The 18,277-nt window shown below is 36.6% G+C and overlaps 1 protein-coding gene across 3 annotated transcripts in view; it reads left to right on the top strand.

The window, feature by feature from the left end:
• The window catches only part of LOC145673351 (neurotrimin-like), a 610,638-nt gene extending 602,712 nt beyond the window's left edge, over positions 1 to 7,926 (top strand). For 2 of the 3 annotated variants that reach the window (XM_081742980.1, XM_081742981.1), the window contains one exon: positions 7,356 to 7,926. In XM_081742980.1, coding sequence (XP_081599106.1) covers positions 7,356 to 7,462 — 107 coding nt within the window. In that variant the 3' untranslated portion in view covers positions 7,463 to 7,926. The remainder of the gene's footprint in view (positions 1 to 7,355) is intronic. The other variant, XM_081742982.1, reaches the window with a different exon arrangement.
• Positions 7,927 to 18,277: the final 10,351 nt, after the last annotated feature.

Below are 18,277 nucleotides of genomic sequence, written 5' to 3'. Positions count from 1 at the left end.
CAGGAACACATTTAGTTCGGTCCCATATGTTAAGCTGCAGGTCCACGTCTCATATAGCCTTGCTGCTAAAAGAGACGCTAAACCCCAAATCACATTACGAGATATGATATCAAGAGAATGCCATGTGAACGCTTAAAATTACGTATCGATGTACGATATCTAATGCAGACTTTTGAGGTAGCTGTGAAATGCAGTCATTAATAAAAGTATATTTTGGGTTTTGCTTACTATGCAAATTGAAATAATACTAACAACACATGATGTGTGTGTGTATATAAAAAGAACACTGTTTCGTTGTTCCTATTTCCGCTTCCTTCGCTCATTCAGCTAGTTCTGTAACACTGCTCCAAAACTGTCTCTTTGTCAAATTGTAACACTAATCAGCCTGCGTGAATCGCAATATCGAAACCTTGGAGTTGAAATAACATGCAAAAGTAGGAGGCACGCTGGGACTACTGGCCTGTGTTAAAATTATGTTCAATTAACCCCACTTTTTTTTATTTTTCGATGTGTACCAATATCGCATAAAGAAGAAACTAGTGTATCAATATTTCATAAAGAAGAAACCAGGTTCACTAATAATATATTTCTGTTACTATAAACAATGACGCTATTTTGATAGCCATAGTTAACATTTTACGTTACAAATATGACCTAATTAGTAGTTTCAATATATGAAATTTGAAACTAAAATTTTATAAAATTTTCGAAACTGGATCAAATCTCATAAATTTGCAGTATTTTGGTCAAACAGTGAAACAGAAATATCAAAACCGACACTATTACAAAAATAAACTGAAATTTTTTTGTAATTCAGAGAGAATTCTTTTTATTGGTTAATCAATAAGTTATTTTATTCTATGGTTTCGGCAGACGTTAAATCATCACGCTGAAAACAATATGCACTTCCTCCCTCTGAAAGTATTCCATTGCAATCTACAACAGAAGTGCCTTCAGGGGTATAATAAAACACTGAGAGAAAGACGAAAAGCATTGAACTTGTTAAATAACGTTAATGCATAACATAAACATGTGCAAAAAAATGCAAAGCTCCTGAATAGAATCTATTTCGTGAATCATTTCGTGATATATCCAATACTTCGAAACACTTTAGTGTATATTTTAATATTATCGAGAATAATGTAGTCCAGTGGCGTATTTTACGATTTTGTTTCAGGAGGGAGGCTTTGCTAACTTTATTCCTGGAAATGTGAAAAACTTGCAAGATATTTCATTTACATTAATACAGTAAATAAAATTTCGGGGTGCTTAAGCCCGGAAGCCCCCCCTAAATAAGCCACTGATGTAGTCTAATGTCAAACTTTGAAAATAATCACTACAGTTTACACATGAAATTGCATCACGTTGATAAATAAAATTTTCTTCAATCCGTTTTGTGTTCTAAGTAGAATATAACCAAACTTGAGGAGTTTCTCTGTGACTGTGGGTATGTTGAAAAGTACACAACGAATTTTTCTTGGTTTATTATTATTAATGGCTATTCCAACGTTTGGTGCACAAGGTTAATAATCGAATATGGATTAATGGGTTCAGTTTCTAATAGCACTTTGAGTAAATAAAAACAGCATATGCATCATTTACAAGAAATACTCACTTTATCATTTTAACAATTCTTCTTCTTTAGTTTAAAAAACATTGTATTAATTGCCAGCATTAATGAAAATTCTATAATATTCTAAATATTTTTAAAAGTTAAAATCTTAGCAGAAACTTTTCAGATTTCAGCGGCTTTCTCATCACAATCAATAATAGCAGAGTGGATGGAACAATCAATTCCTTCAACATAATGATTACTGTATTTAAATATATGTATTTTAATTTTAACTATTGTTGATGAAATTGAATAAGTGAGTTGAAAAAGGTACACATTCTAGAAAATAGGCAACCAAGCTGAAGTAGTTATTTTGTTCTTTATAAGTACTTACATCCTTTGAAAGGAACAACGAATAAGAATACATTCACTTTCATCTTGAGGGTGCGATAATAAAGGATATGAGATTATTGATCTCGCTGGGAAATGTTGCATGCGTATTTTTTAGATGGTAATCTCGTGCCACGCACTGTCAAACGCCTTAGCCACATCTACGAAGACACAAGAGTATATGCCTTGTCGTTAAAGCTGAACACTATTTTCTCTACAATTCTGATGAGGTGAAACACATAGCGGAAATCTTTGCTGAAGGCAAAATTTATGGTCAGACAAGATCGAATGGTCGTTAAAATAGGAAATGATGCGATGCTCCAGAATCCTCTCCAGTACTTTGTTCGGATGAGAGGAAACTGATAGGTCTATGATGTTGCGGAAACTTGCTATCCCTTCCCGGCTTTGGCAGCATGATTATGCAGGCCTCCACCCAGCTTGAGGGGAAGTGTCTCACTTGATTACGGCATTAACAACTTTATTATGGCAATTGACATTAAATTGTTCCTCCAACCTCACGGCGAACACTGCAGCTTTGTTGTCATGCATGTAGAACAAATGGTGTGGACCATAGAGAGGTTATAGTTTGGTGGCATTAGATCCATTGAAAGTTTTGATCAAGGCCTAAAACTCGTAGGTAAAGGTTGTGAGGCCTGCAAGTTTGTTGTTCCATTGAAGTTACCTAAGGCGGTAAATGTGTTTCCTGACTTGTGACATGAAGTAGTTGTATAATGTTTTCAGACAGGAGTGTCTCGTTTCCAGTCATAATTTGGAAATCCAGCGTTTGAGGTTTATCAGGAAATGAGTACGGCAGGCTTCAGCAATGGATGGTGGTTGGGATCGCTGTAACTTGGTGACAGCAAGGAGATGTACACTTTTTATGCTGGTCGTTAATCTTCAGTTGCAGTATCTAGCTCGACGGGATTATTCAGTTGGATGCGAAGTTTCAGTATGTCGAGTATGATGGTCCTGTTCTAATCCCGTTCTGTATCCAGAATGCAAGATAACAAGGGAACTTTGATAGTATGGTCATGCTGAAACTTGATGTACACCGGATTGTAGTCTGAGTATAAAGTGTTCACTGACTCGGGTGGAGTGCTCAAGTGTACGTCATTATAGAGTAACATGTTCTAAACGTCCGGAAGATCTTTCGCACGAGGGATATATGTAGGTTTCACTGGTGCTAAAGGTGTTAACCTGGTTCTTAAGAATGCAGATTGAATAAGTCAATTGAAAAAGGTACACATTCTACAAAATAGGCAAGCTAGCTGAGGAAGTTATTTTGTCTTTCATAAGTTATTTCATCCTTTGAAAGGAACAAGAAATAAAGGATAGATTCACTTTCATTTTGAAGGTGCCATGATGAAGAAAGGATATGAGATTGTTGCATGTGCACTTTTTAAATGATAACCTCGTGCCACGCACTGTCAAATTCCTTAGCCACATCTACGAAGACACAAGAGTATGTGCCTAGTCGTTAAAGCTGAACACTATCTTCTCACCTCGAGGTTATCATCTGCCCAGATCGGTTTCCACTGCGGGAGTTACACTGAACATGGTTCGCACTGAGATTCCCGGCAATGATGGTTCTTGAATTTAAACTCCAGAGGGTAAGAATATCATCCGGATTTAGAACTTGAACGATTGATTGTAGGCTAAGATAATGTTAATTGCAGAATTAAATGCTAGAAGAACTATGCCAAGAGCTTCTAATAAATGTAGAGGTGGTAAAAGCAGTAGTGTGTAGGGGAGATGTTTTTAATTGTGATGGCCAGTCCTGCTCCAGGTGTGGGTCGATCAAGCCGGAGCACATCTTAATTCCTGATTTTGAAGAGTTTCCCTGCCTTCAGTTTCTTTCATGAATTAGTTCTATGCCCACTTGACTTCCTTTAAATAGAGTCATCACGTACCATTGGCATTCCAGAACAGTAAGCGAATGAGGCGGTGGAGTATGCGATTATTCGGAGCCATCATTAAAAAAATGTAGGCGATGACGTCCATATATCTGGAATTTGACGAAAGCGTCCGTGGCTCTTTTTCAAGCGTTGAATGTCTTTTCTGGATTTTTGAATCATATTGGCAAGGTTGAGTCCTTTAAATAACAAGAATTTCTTCAATTCCGGTAAAAATGTCATTGATGTGCTGTTCTTCTTGAAAATTGCTCGTTTTATCTTGATGCAGTATCTGTACATCACTATTTGAAGAGCGGGAATCCCTCGTAATAGACATGGTTGGTTTCTCGGCGGTGATAGTAGTAGCCTTAGCAGACTTTGGTGGAGTGTCTTTGTTTTCGAGTTGGAGGCGTCGTTCCCTCTCGTTGTGGAATACCTCACGTGCTGTTTGTTTTAAGATTTGTTCTTTTAACTTGGCACGTGGATACTTTTCTCAGAATCGACGCGCTTTCGTAAAGAATATTTGTGTTGCTGTTAGGAAAAGACAAACAAGAATCTTCCATTTAATACTGTATTTTTTTACACATGCGGGAGATAAATAAGTAAACATTTCTTCCAGCAAAATACTAGTAAAAACCCACAATTACTTTTTAGCAACGACGTAATTTTTTAGCGACACAATTGTTACTTTTATCTGTCTTTTATCTCATTGAAACTACAAATGAGAATGCTATTTTGTTCAGTTCGATGTAATCCATCAACTGATATATGTTTTACATGTGGTCATTGTTTTAATTAAACAGAAATTTAAATTTAAAAGTTAACGATAATTATCGGCTATACAGGGTTTGCCCAAGAAGTAGACTAGCCGCTCAGCAGCGCTCTAGTCGCCACCAGAGCGTTCTCAATAGGTTGTGGGATTCTTACCTAAGCATCGCACCGCGAGGCAGTCGCTTGTGAGCAGTGAGAGAATGGGGATCGATCGTTGCGCAAAGTGTTTATTTTATTTTGGTCACGGGATAAAAAGCGAAAAATGGAACTTACGATAAAGCAGCGATACGCCATCTAATTCTGCGTTCGCTTGGGGAAAACTGCTTCAAAGACTCTTGCTTTGATTGAGCAGGCCTACGGAGATAATGCCATGTCGAAAGCCCAGGTTTGTCTCTGGCATAAGGACATCAAAGACAGGCGGGAGACAGTTGAAGACAAAGATCGATCTGGACGCCTTTCGACGAGTTCTTCGGATGAGAACGTGTCAAAGATGAAAGAACTCTTGGACTCTGACCGTCGGTTGACTCTGCGATTAATAGCGGAAGAACTTAACATGTGCAAATCAACAGTACATAACATTGTAACGGACAATTTGAACATGAGAAAAGTTTGTGCAAAATTGGTACCAAAAGTGATGAACAAAAGCAACGACGAGTTGACATGTGCCGTGAAATGGTGGAGGTCGTAGAAAGTAAAACAGCCTTTTTTCCTGTTCCCCGAAGTGAAAACCGTCCTGAAGGGTTGCCGTTTTGATGACATTGCCGCCATCCAGAAGGCCGTAACCAAATCTTTAAAATCCATTTCGGAAGCTGAATTCCAGGAAGGGTATGGATCATGGAAATCGCTCTGGCAGCGGTGCATCGACGCCCAAGGAGACTATTTTGAAGAATTTTGAGGAGTTGTTAAAATCGGATGAATAAATTCGGGCTGTTTATAGACTGAGTCGCATTACTTCTTGGACAAACCCTGTATTTCATTACTGGAGTCCTACTAGTGTCACAATGAAACGTTTAATGAGGGTATGTTTTAGTATCAATTTCATGACAATAAGTGGCATAGTTCTTGTACAGAATCAATTCTTAGGTTTACAAACTAATTGTTTTTTTCTCCATTTTTCTCGAAAACTACGCATGAATTTTATACTCGGGCAATATCATTTGCTAATTTTGTATATGTGTTCTATTTGTCACTTGCATTTTGCATTGTACGAGGTATCAACAGAAAGCAAATATTAAATTCATAATGAAATATCTCAAAATATAGCCTTTTGACATACTAGATTCGAATTTATATCCTCTATCAGTAATGTAACTACAGTGTGTCCGTAAAGTTGCGCAACCCAAAGTTTGATTACGTATCTCTTTTGATCCAAGAATGATAAAGACCTGAGACTTGAAACAAATGTAAGCATGTTCTATATAGATATTTTCGAGATCATGACCAATGCTGGAATTTGTAACGTTTTTGTGTAGTAACGAAAGAAATTACCGAAATTGTAAAATTTAAAAAAAATGTACAAAATGAGGAAAATCAATAATCAGTCGCAGAAAACTGATTTCCTGTGGGTGAATTCCTGTGTATATGTACAGTATGCATCAACATTTATCAATTGGTGCGAAAATGTGACAAAGTTGATGCAATGTTGCCATGTAAAATGACTATTTAATGCAAGTCCGTAAAATGGGTGTTTTTGACAAAAACGCGGTCCTTGCCAACACTGTTGTTGTAAAATTACTGCAACAGGTGTGTTTTAGATTAATTAATGATAAGCAATGAGAATTTGCACATAATTGACAGCATGAGCTTTTATGCAAAAATTTCTGTTAAATTTGCGATATGTCTCAGGAATTTATCATTCTTCGATTAAAAGATATACGCAATCAAACTTTAGGTTGCGCAATTTTACGGACACACTGTACTACAAAAGTATTCCAAATAGATGGTGGAAGCACGTGATGAGAATTTTTACTTTAGTTAAAGATAAACTTACAATATACCCAGAAGAAAAAATATATAATTATGACTTTTCCTCAAAAATGTACGAATTGCTTGTGTTTAAAGAGGTATGAAAGAATATAATGTACAGGAAGCTCTTGAGAATTAGTTTTGCGATGAGTTGTGACTTGAGATAAATTCTTGCATGGTAGATGAAATTCAAATTCAGTTACTCTTATATTTTCTGAGAGTGATATATTTTGTTACAGTACTTGTTCACTCGGAATAATACTAACATCTGCCAAAATATTTAGTATAAGTCTCAATCATACTGTGTTATGCATAAAATGTTAGGGGTTGGTTGCAGAAATAACGTCTGAAGTGGATTAATATCTGAACACATTATTTCACGTGTGTGATTTTTCAGTTGAGTAATTGGTCAACGCGCCCATTAATACTTGATCTGCCTTAACTTTGAAATTTCACACCACTTTTGAAAGTCTGCATGAAACAGCAAATCATGGAAGTGCTGAGTTGTCAAGTTGTAGCACTCAGAGGTAACTAAAAAAAGGAATTTCATGTGTTTTGTTACTGAACGCAGTACGTTGCTTTCTTGTAATTCGGTAACAAGGCACCTACACTACGGACACTGCTGGTACGGGTTACTCAACCTCAAATCACACACCGTATAAACAATATCTTAACCCTAGACGTTGTTTCTCTAACTTCAACCTGTGTGTGTGTATAGAAAATAAACATCCCGAGGGAGGGGATGCTTGCATAGTACATGGCTTTTCTAATATTAACTTTTTCAGGTGACAAAATCGCAGCGATACAAAGAAGAAAAACGTCATCCGTAGGAAGAATTGCAAAATTGTCGCTGTGGACGTTGCTGGCAATCGCAGTATTTGTGATGAGGTGAAAACAATTCACAACATTAGACTTTTTGTTATTGCTCAACAATACAGCCCTCAGGGAAAATTCTTAACTATAAAATTCTATTACGTACATCTATTACATAACACAGTACTTTCCATAACCAGTGAGTGACAACATAATCATTATCAAGACAGTGAAAAATAAACACTTTTTTGTGATTTGTGGAGCGAATGATTTGTGATATAAATGAATGCGAATGTTGTTGGTGATGATGATTGGTGATCTGTGGTTGATTTACGGGTTCTACGTTATGTACAATTATACTGTTTATCAGTCCAAAAAGTAATATATAAAGATTTTTAATTCTTGTTTTCTATGAAATGTTCATTTATAAAAGTGACTATATTATTATTAAGAAAATAGCTCATTGACTGCATTACTGTTGGTTCAGATATGTAATTCTAACCCTGTAATGTTCTCTTTTTTAAATGATTAATACAAAAATTTACGATATTTTATTAGACTACTTTTTTGTTATTTCATAACCTTACTATGTCTTCTTATTTACAATTATAATCATTGATATTGATCAATCATTTGGATTGTGTAAGCAATGTATATGAAGCCAAATTTTGAATCAGAATATAAAGCTGCTTTTGTGCATCTTGCGAAGAAAGAAATAGTTGGAAAGAAAGCGAGGAGTAGGAAGAACACAACTGATCGATTATTTGAAAAATAGAAGAAAAATTGAGAGTTAAGAGAAAGTTGAAGGTTGAGCAACGTGGAAGATTTGCAAGAACTAGGGTTGCCAGATTTGTAAAATCAAAAAGGGTATGTCCATGGTAACTCACGTTACGTAATGACGTATATTTTAAAGGATACTAACCACAATAAACTTAAAAGCTCTTTTTTTTTTTTTTTTTTTTTGAAAAAAGGAAAGCTGTCATATTTATACAGATAATTATCAAATATCGTCATTTTATATTTGGAGCAAACCTAGAAGAAAAGAAAATACTACAGTAACTCACGTTACAAATTTTTCCCCTACATTCAGAACCTGTGATTTTTTAGTACATTTTCTTTTGTTCTGTCATAGCTATGTGCATGGAATTACTATGTGAAAATAGTGACACACATAATTTAATTATGGAAAAAATATTAAATTTTTATTTACATTTTATGACTACTTATTTTAGTGGAATACGCACAGAATCGGGTAACTCACGTTACGGTAACTCACATTACATTTGTCAACGGTCTTTTATTATTAAGTATAAGCAACATACATTTATAATAATTTGAAATAAGCACAGTTTAATTTAGTTGAACATTGAACTTTACTTTAAGAAAAGGTTTCATCAGTTATATGAAATTTTACTTGGGATACCGACAGAAAAAAAGTAAGACCTATGTAATAATAAATAAGGCAACATTAAAACTTAGTAGATAAAAGGTAACCTACGGGGAAAATAAGAAAATAGTAATTCTCTGAAAAAAAATTAATTATGCCAGCTACATGCAACTATATTTTTTATCAAAAGAACAACTTGACTAAAAATTATAACTATATTTCTTTCATGAATTTTTGTCCCTATTTCCGTGGACATACCCAAAAGGAGGAAACATTGACTTAAAAAGTTCACTAAGAAATTGTTTTTACCGAAACAAGTTTGCTTCCGGATTATAACAAACAGCACATTTTAAACAAAAAGAAAAAAATATTATAGAAATCAATACATTATTAAAGTAAACTAATACGAAAAGTACAACTACAAAATGATGACCCACTAGCAGGCAGCAATACTAATGATACTGTAAGTCATGGTATTTAATAAAGTCATGGTATTAACAACTTATTTATCTTACCTCCATTCTGGAAAGATTTTATGCATCTTGAAACTTTGTTGACCTCTTTCATTAAGTAGTCTCCAAACTCGAAAAGGAGGACAAAAGCGCGTCCGGCTTGGGTACAAAGCCGGACATCAATTTCTGTCCAAAAACCGGACGTCTGGCAACCCTACACAGAACCTGGCAACAGGCAGAATACTTTATAATAGTAATACAGTGGAACCTCTCTAAAACGAACAGCCGTGGGGAATAAAAAATTGTCCGCTATAGAGAGGTGTCCGCCTTCAAGATGTTTCAGTATTTTGTTATGTAAATTAGTGAGCAAGATAATATACAATTAGAAAAAAATATTTTGCATGAATCACGTATTTACGAATATTACCTGCAATATCCTCTATCATCCAATACTCTATGTTCGAGGCACATGGAAATAACATGTTATAGTTCTCTGCACTTTACACTTATCAGTACTTCCTTCGTTTAAAGTACGGCGCTTAAATTTGTTGGGTAATTGTAGTGCTGAAGTGTCCTTTTTGAGACAATATATATACCAGAGATCAAAAAATACTAAACTTGTGTTCTGGTTGGTTAGAGACTCCAACGGGACAGTAGCATAACGTGTCATCCCTAACGGTGGGCAACTGTCAATCACTCTTGTGTCTAAACTTGGCTGAGAGTGGGATGCAAGCAAAGGACATAAGAGTGTTGTTAAATAGAGATGCTTCATCTGGGTTGCTGAGCAGACAGTTGAGGAGGCAAAATGTTGTCACAATGCTTCCTTGGTGACACGTGTATGAATTACTAAAAATGTATTTTTACTACACTTTTCAACTTATTTCTAGAGAAAGTGTCCGTAATACGGAGGTAAATAATAACTATAAGAGACAGAAAAGACTGTCCGTGTCCGTACTAGAGAGTGTCCGCTTTAGAGAGGTTTGCCAATATATTTTTTCCTATTACTGTGTTTGGGGATTACAAAATATGTCCGTTAAGCGAGGTATCCGCTTTATAGAGGTGTCCGTTAGTAGATGTTTCACTGTAATAACACTCCTGACTTAGTAAACCTTTTCATAGACTAACTTGAATTTTACGTAAGTAACTTAAATTGTACATTACTAAGTGCAAGTGCAACTTCGTAAAAAACTGCAACATGTATACTCATCCCTCGTTTCAACGGTCAAAGAAGGGATAATACGGTCCGATGTCAACGATTGATCGTGTTTTGACTTTAAGGGTCTTCACTACAGTGAAATTAAGCTACCGCTAATTTTATAGTTTTTCTGTAATGTAATTATTCAAAACAAATAAAAATATTCGAAAAGCAGAAACGTAGTGCACTAGACAATACGATTTTGCACGTGATGCCTTTATTACAATTCACCTATTTGCTTTCGGTATGCTGCTATTTACAGAACCCGCAAAATATTCTAAATCCCTCTAATCTGATTTTCACGAAGCTTTGTACCCCTTGTAAACAATGCAGACTGCAGTGCAGAAATGTTGCCAATTAATTAAACAAAAAATATTATATGTAATTTTGTGCTAAGAAATGAATAAACAAACTGAAGGGGGGGAAAACAAATACGAGGGCTATCCAGAAAGTAGATTACGTTTTCGTCTGTGTCCGCTAGGGGCGGGGCTAGCGCGGCCATCTTGGGGTCAGAGCGTTGCGCAGCTCAGTCGGCATCTAGCCGTGCTAGTGAGAGGTTCGTGCTGTGCTCCGTTAAGATACTGTGACGGTTTGAAATGCCTGCGTTAATTGAAAATCCCGCGAGCTGCGAGGTGCGTGCAGTAATAAGGTTTCTGACAGCAAAAAACTGTAAACCGATAGAAATCTATCGGCAGCTGTGTGAAGTGTATGGGGACAACATTATCACTGAAGGTGGAGTGCGACAGTGGGTCATAAGATTTAAAAATGGCCGAACCAATGTTCACGACGAAGATTGAAGTGGGAGACCCAGCAAAGTGACTGCCGAACTTGTCGAAAAAGTCGATGTTAAAGTCCGTGAAAATCGAAAGTTCACAATAACGGAACTTTCTTTGAGTTTTCCACAAATTTCGCGAAGTTTGTTGCACGAAATCATCAGCGAAAAGCTTGGTTACCACAAGTTTTGTGCAAGATGGATTCCAAAAATCTTGACAGAGGACCACAAAAATCAGCGAATGGCTGCAGCGTTGCACTTTTTGGACGCCTACAATAAGGATGGTGACTCTTTACTCGATCGCATCGTTACTGGTGAAGAAACATGGGTGAAACACGTGAACTGTGAAACGAAATTGCAATCAATGCAGTGGGGGCACACAGGTTCTCCCCAAAAACCCAAGAAATGCATGCAAACAATGTCGGCAAGGAAGATGATGGCGACTGTTTTTTGGGACAGAAAAGGTGTGATTTTGGTGGACTTCCTGGAAAGAGGCACTACAATAAACGCTCAAAGGTATTGCCAAACTCTGCAAAACCTCAGAAGAGCAATTCAAAACAAGCGCAGAGGAATGTTGAGCTGTAAGATCTTGTTGATTCACGACAACGCCCGGCCCCACACGGCAAATGTCACGCGTGAAGTTCTTGAATCTTTTCAGTGGGAGTTGTTTCCTCATCCGCCGTACAGTCCCGACCTGGCACCGAGCGACTTCCACCTATTCCCAGCAATGAAGAAGTGGCTGGCTATGCAGCGTTTTGATGACGACGAACAGCTGCAAGAAGAGGTAACAAAGTGGTTGAAGTCGCAGGCGGCCGAATTTTTCGACGAAGGAATTTCCAAGCTCGTACATCGCTACGATAAATGCCTTAATTTGAATGGTGACTATGTCGAAAAGTAGTATTTGTGTGTGGCTTTCATCTGTATATAATAAAATTTGTTTCCTATACTTTGTTGATTTTTTATTCCAAAACGTAATCTACTTTCTGGATAGCCCTCGTAGATTAAAAATGAAATTGCGTGGGCTTGTGATAGGAGAATCAGGAACAATTTTCTCTCGTTTGCAGTGGCGTACGCACTGCTCTCTTGAATCTTTGAACTACTATGTAAACACAGACACGCTCCAGGAGGAAGAAGGGCAGAACGTTGCATTTCTTCTACCAGTGTAAATTTCAACTAAAACTTACTATCCCCACTCCTAACGTTTCCTCTAGCTAAGAATCTACCTAAAATGTTTTGATTCAGACTTTGTGGTCCTACATGATGACTTAGTGGTCCTACTAGCAGATCTATGGTTGGATGGATGGATTAAAGTTTATCATCCCCTTCAACAACAAGGTTCTATGAGATTTGGACCTACAGCCGAACGAGTGATCCGAACTACATGAATTTCCTCCGGAAATCGAAGGCGGGTCTCCCGCCCGATGACGAGTACGCGGATAATATTGCCACAAAAGAGTTAATTATCAGATCTAGAAACATGTGCAGTTGTACTCATGACTTATCTTCAAAATTGAGCTCTTGGGGGCCACGGGGGCTCAGTGGTAGAGCGTTCACCTCTGGCACATGGGATTCCTGGTTCGATTCCAGCTCGCGCCAAGTGAACCTTGTGGTGGACAAACACCATGTACGTGGGTTTCCTCTGGGCTCTTCAGTTTCTTCACACTTTCTTCAATCCACCATTTCATTCATGTTTTCATCATCAAACCGTTGGACGTAAAACTCAAAAGATTTCATTTCATTTCATTTCAAAATTGAACTCCTTGTACGTTTCCATTACAGGCGAACGAGTGTTTGAAACAAGCAATTGTTCATTCTACAAGAACTTGAAAACTACTGAGTTTACTTATTTATTGAATAGAGAATTTATTATTTTATTTCCTTTGTTGTATGTAATAAAATACCTATAAAATATATATTTTGAATCCTCGTGACATATCCTTTCATTTGATATCTGACAGGAAAGTTACGCCATCAGAGTATGAAGACTATCCACATCTTCCAAGAAACCTTTTGGATTGTACATAGAATAAAGACACATTATTTAACATGCATATAGTACCTTCTCTTAATTTCACTGTAGCCAGAAAAAAATAAGACTCAAAAGTTATGAACATTCCTATCGAAAATTATAAAGTTCTTAAATATTGAAGATTCCTTTGTATATTATTTCATTTCAAGCACCGAATATTTGGTTTTTGTATCTTTTAAATGGTAATTTATTCTGATCGCATTTTAAAAAGGCGATACACAAATTATAACTGAAAAAATTAGCTTCATATTACTTCGTAATGAACCACTAGAACAGATTTTATCCTCTTTAACTTCTCTTATCCCCCTCACTCTCTTTCTCTCTCTCTCTCTCTCCTTTTTTAATTGACTATTTCCTCATCTCTAATGAAAGGTCAAACAAAAATCTGAAATACTATAAAGAACTTATTATGTTCAATAAGAACAGGTAGTACACTAGATTTCTCTTTTTTATTTTCTTAGCCCATTTTCATGGAATGACCACTGTTTGACAACCATTCTTTGTGAAAAACTGAAAAATAACTGAGTTAGCAACATTGAAAATGAGACTAATAACAGTTTATTCTTCCATGAGCAAATAGTACAAAACAAATGCAATGTATTATGGTAATTAATGTATTGTTAAGGCACAGTAAGAACATTTAGGATCCGACTCAAAGTATGTATCTATATGGGATCGAAATCTTGAACCAAAATCGAATTTATAAGAAAAAACTGTTACAACAAATGACAAAACACGCGAAGGGCGCATTATAATTTAAAGATGTCGCCCAAGGAAGCCAGCAGGTTACTTGCTGCTCCGAGTTATTCTGTTAAACATAAACAAGGCAAACCCGTAACTGGAGAAGAAAAGCAAATACTTTATCGAACGGTATCAACATTGTTCAATGCACTTAAAGAAAATTAAGACCTATAATAGCTCATTTTCATGTTCTCATATAATATTTATTTACTTACTTTGTAGTACTGAAGTTAATATTTGTACATTCGTATGCTATACAATGTAAGAAAGCACATCAATATATTGGATTTAAGGGGGAACAGTACCATTTGTTTTTCATGGAAATGTGTAATAATTTAGGTAATAGATAAAAAAAAAAGAAATAATCTCCATGATAAATATGCTTGCTGTTACATATCAGTGCCATCTCTTTATCGTTCAGTTGATGATTTGACATAACTCATTGTAATTTCATCTATAATTACAGTTTGGAGAATAATAACAATGTTCAGTTGCTCTTAAAGGAGGGGGAATTATATAGTATTGGGTATTTTACCCTATATCACGGCAATGGTGTGAGAGTGAGACGAGTAATGCACATCGCAGTAACAGAAATGCATGCACGTGCTGCAGCAGAAATATTGCGGGAAAAAGACGAAACAATTTCCTCTTCACCAATCAGCAAATAGTCGTGCGCGCAGTGATACAACATCAAGTTACGCGGTTTGTTTTTGAAGGGAGCAAAGAACTGTGAAAAACGCTTTACAGTTGCAAATCTGTTTTTCGAATATTTTTATTTGTTTTCAAGATATTACAGAAAAAGACTAAAATTAGCGTTAAATTAATTTCGCTGTCTGCAGCAGCTAACATCAACAATTACATTACGAAAAAAAAAGAAAGAGCAACAATACAGTATTGTATTATCAATCAAGCACATTATCCAATCTGACAGCGTAAAATACTTGCACACTGTAAATGCACGCAAGTAAATTCAACATTTTTCGTTTAAAATCAGGACCATCAAACTGAATTGGCTGCTTGCGAGATATTGTCTGCCGCTTCCAAAGTACGTAAAACAAAGGGATGATACATTATTATTATTATTATTATTATTATTATTATTATTATTATTATTATTATTATTATTATTATTGTTGTTGTTGTTGTTGTTGTTTGCACATTATTATTTTATAAATATACATCATGCAGCAAGGTTTACTTGGATATACATTACAAAAGTATGAGTTAGAAATAGGTTTTATATATAAAAATTCATTTGTATATACATATTCTTATAGACAGCAAAATATATGTATTAAGATGTCATTTCATTCTGCAATGGATATGAAAGACGCAAAAACTGCAAACATGTTCAAAAGCGTAGTAGTTGCAATTTTCAAGGTTTACTGCGATAACAGCGAATTGAAATGAAATGAAATCTTTGAGTTTTACGTCCCACGGTTATGCCGGTTAGACGGTGATGATGAGTAATGAATGAAACGGTGGAATGAAGAAAGTGGGGGGAAACAGGAGAACCCCGAGAAAATTCACGCACACGGAGTTTGTCCACCACAAAGTTCACTTGGCGGGGGCTGGGATCGAACCCGGGACCCATAGCACCAGAGGTGAACGCTATACCACTGAGCCACCGCGGCCCCACAGCGAATTGAAGTAAATCGCATACTATGTAGGTAGGGGAAGGGCGATAATGAACCTTGAACACTGAAAATTTCTTACTTAAAGGGACGTATTTCAAGAATCTAACTTTTTGGTATCATAGAGGGAATCAGAAAAATATTTATGTATGTATGAAAGTGTTAGGCCTGGATGCATAATTTGTTTAATATATTCATGTATGTCTCTGACCATTGTAAAGTATGATCAAATAGTCCCAAAGGAACACATTTAAGATTAAAGTAATTCACTGACTTATGTGTCAACACCCAACGTAACTGTTGTATAGAAAAGGTTCAGATTTGGACAGATAATTATACAGTATGAGCCTATGATCTTGAAACCAAAAGTTAGCGCTCTATACGCTAACAGCACAATCACATAGCAGGCATGTGCCTATCATGTTCCCTCAGGTGCATGGGAATGTGTCCAGTATGTGCCTTATGTACCTCAGAGAGAAATCACATGGATGGCAAGTGATAGTCACAGTCTATGTCCGCCCCTAGGCACATGCCTGACATGTACCTGGGGAACGTGCCTAGTATCTTCTAGTTATGTCCCCATGACGTAAGCGTCAATGAACCACAAAATTAGTTCCCCAAAATATGTTAAATCGTCTATATGCGTAACCTTTTTAGGATCTTGGGTTTTTGGGGTATTTTTTAGACTTTCAGTCAAGCACCTACTGCATCGTCGCTATTTATCCGAGGATCATAGTTCATACCTCATTCTCTTTAGAATAGAGCAGGCTTTCAAATGGTACCACTTACATTCCCATACCATATACCAGGAGAGGGAAAAGTGATGTCAAAGGGAAAATTTCGGGGGGAAACATTTTTTCACACTTAGCGCTCATCTGGAACGGCCCTGTGTAAACGTAGGGATCTCAAAAAATCTGATAAATACTACTCGGTAGACTGAATGTGTGTGATAAATTTCAAGTTTCTATCTTGAATAGTAAGGGCGGGAGAAATTTTATCAAGAATCCCTACAATGCCCCAGATTACCGCAAAAGACCCTGATCTCAGGTATAAAATTTCCTGAGACATCTCTATTTACCATAGGATTATAATCCGCCAATCATTCTCTTCAGAATAGAACTTCCTTTCAGGTGGTACCATTCACATGTCTCCATCATGTATCAGAGGCGAGAAAATCCCGAAGAAAGGGAATTTTTGGTAAAAATATTCCTTTTTTCAACTTTTTGTCCCTCTGGACCCCCTCCCCTGTTTAGACGTAGAGATCTGAAAAAACCTGTTAAATACTACTCGGTGGACTGAATGTTTGCGCACAATTTCAATCTTCTAGGTGCAAAAGTAAGCCCGCCAAATATATATACCGACAATGCCCCATATTAACGTATACAGAAGCATATTTTGTAAAAATTCCCTGAGACATCCCTAATTACCCTAGGATTATAGTATGCACATTATTCTCTTCAGAATAGAACTGCCTTTCAGACGGTACCATGTACGTGTCTCCATCATGTATCAGGCGTAAAAATAGTGAAAAAGGAACTTTTGGTTAAAAAAATATCCCTTTTATTTTTAACCTTTTTACCCCCCCCCTTGACCCCTCTTTTGCTAAAGCAGAAATCTGGAAAAAATCTGATAAATACTACTCGGTGAACTGAATGTTTGCGCAAAATTTCAATCTTCTACGTGCAAAAATAATGAACATAGGCTTAATAAAAGAAAACATATTGTTTAAAGTTCTGACGCCATCACCTCCTATGTCTCGACGCAGGAAAGTGTGAAACCATACATAATGTCTTCTACAATGCCTCTGGACTTGAAAAACATAAACAAACCGCACGAAAAAGCTCAAATAGGAGAGTTATAACGCATTGTATATACCTAATGGACGTGCCTAGAACATGACAGATATACAGGGGATGGACAAAAAAATCGAAAACGTTTGCAAAAGTGTGTAAATCATATTTAGTATGCTGTGGGGCCTCGTTTCGCGTCCAAAACAGCTTGGATCCGATGTGGAATGGACGTATACAGCTCCTGAATCGTGGTGTGTGAAAGTTTGTACCATTGTTCCTCCAAAACATGCTTCAGTTTCTTAAGGGATGCTGGTGAGGGTAATGAGACCGAACACACCTTTCTAACCCAGACCACAATGGCTCAATGATGTTCAGATCTGGTGATTGTGGGACCCAGGGGAGGTGTGATAGCTCTTGGTCATGCTCCTCAAACCATGATTTCACCGTTTTTGCAGGTGACAGGGTGCCAAATCATCTTGGTAGATGCCGTCACCATCAGGGAACAATATTTGAGCCATGAGTAGAATCTGGTCCCCCAAAATGACCTCATAGGCCTTAGCATTCATCATTCCATACAGGGCTATGATGGGACCTGCAGAAAACCACGATATCACTGCCCATACTGCAACAGAACCACTCCCATTAGGGCGGGGCGAACTTCAAGAAATGTAAACAGAAGCTTTTGTCTCTAGTTCTAAAAGTTGATACAGGTAAAGATAATTTCGTATGTAAAATTTCAGATTTTTATCTTTTGATTTAAGGGTCCCAACTTTGAGTTAACAATGAAGCTATTATTGGCATATGATAAAAAGTAGTTTTTTCTGTTCAGTAGGTTTATTGTTCTAAAACATGCATTATTTTTCTAAAGAAGTATTACTTAATTATCTGCTTTCA

Source organism: Thermobia domestica, chromosome 16 (genome assembly GCF_964235325.1).
Source record: "Thermobia domestica chromosome 16, izTheDome1.hap1.1, whole genome shotgun sequence".
Lineage (NCBI taxonomy): Eukaryota > Metazoa > Arthropoda > Insecta > Zygentoma > Lepismatidae > Thermobia > Thermobia domestica.
Note: the sequence above shows the minus strand (reverse complement) of the source record. Positions and strands in the feature narration are given on the sequence as shown.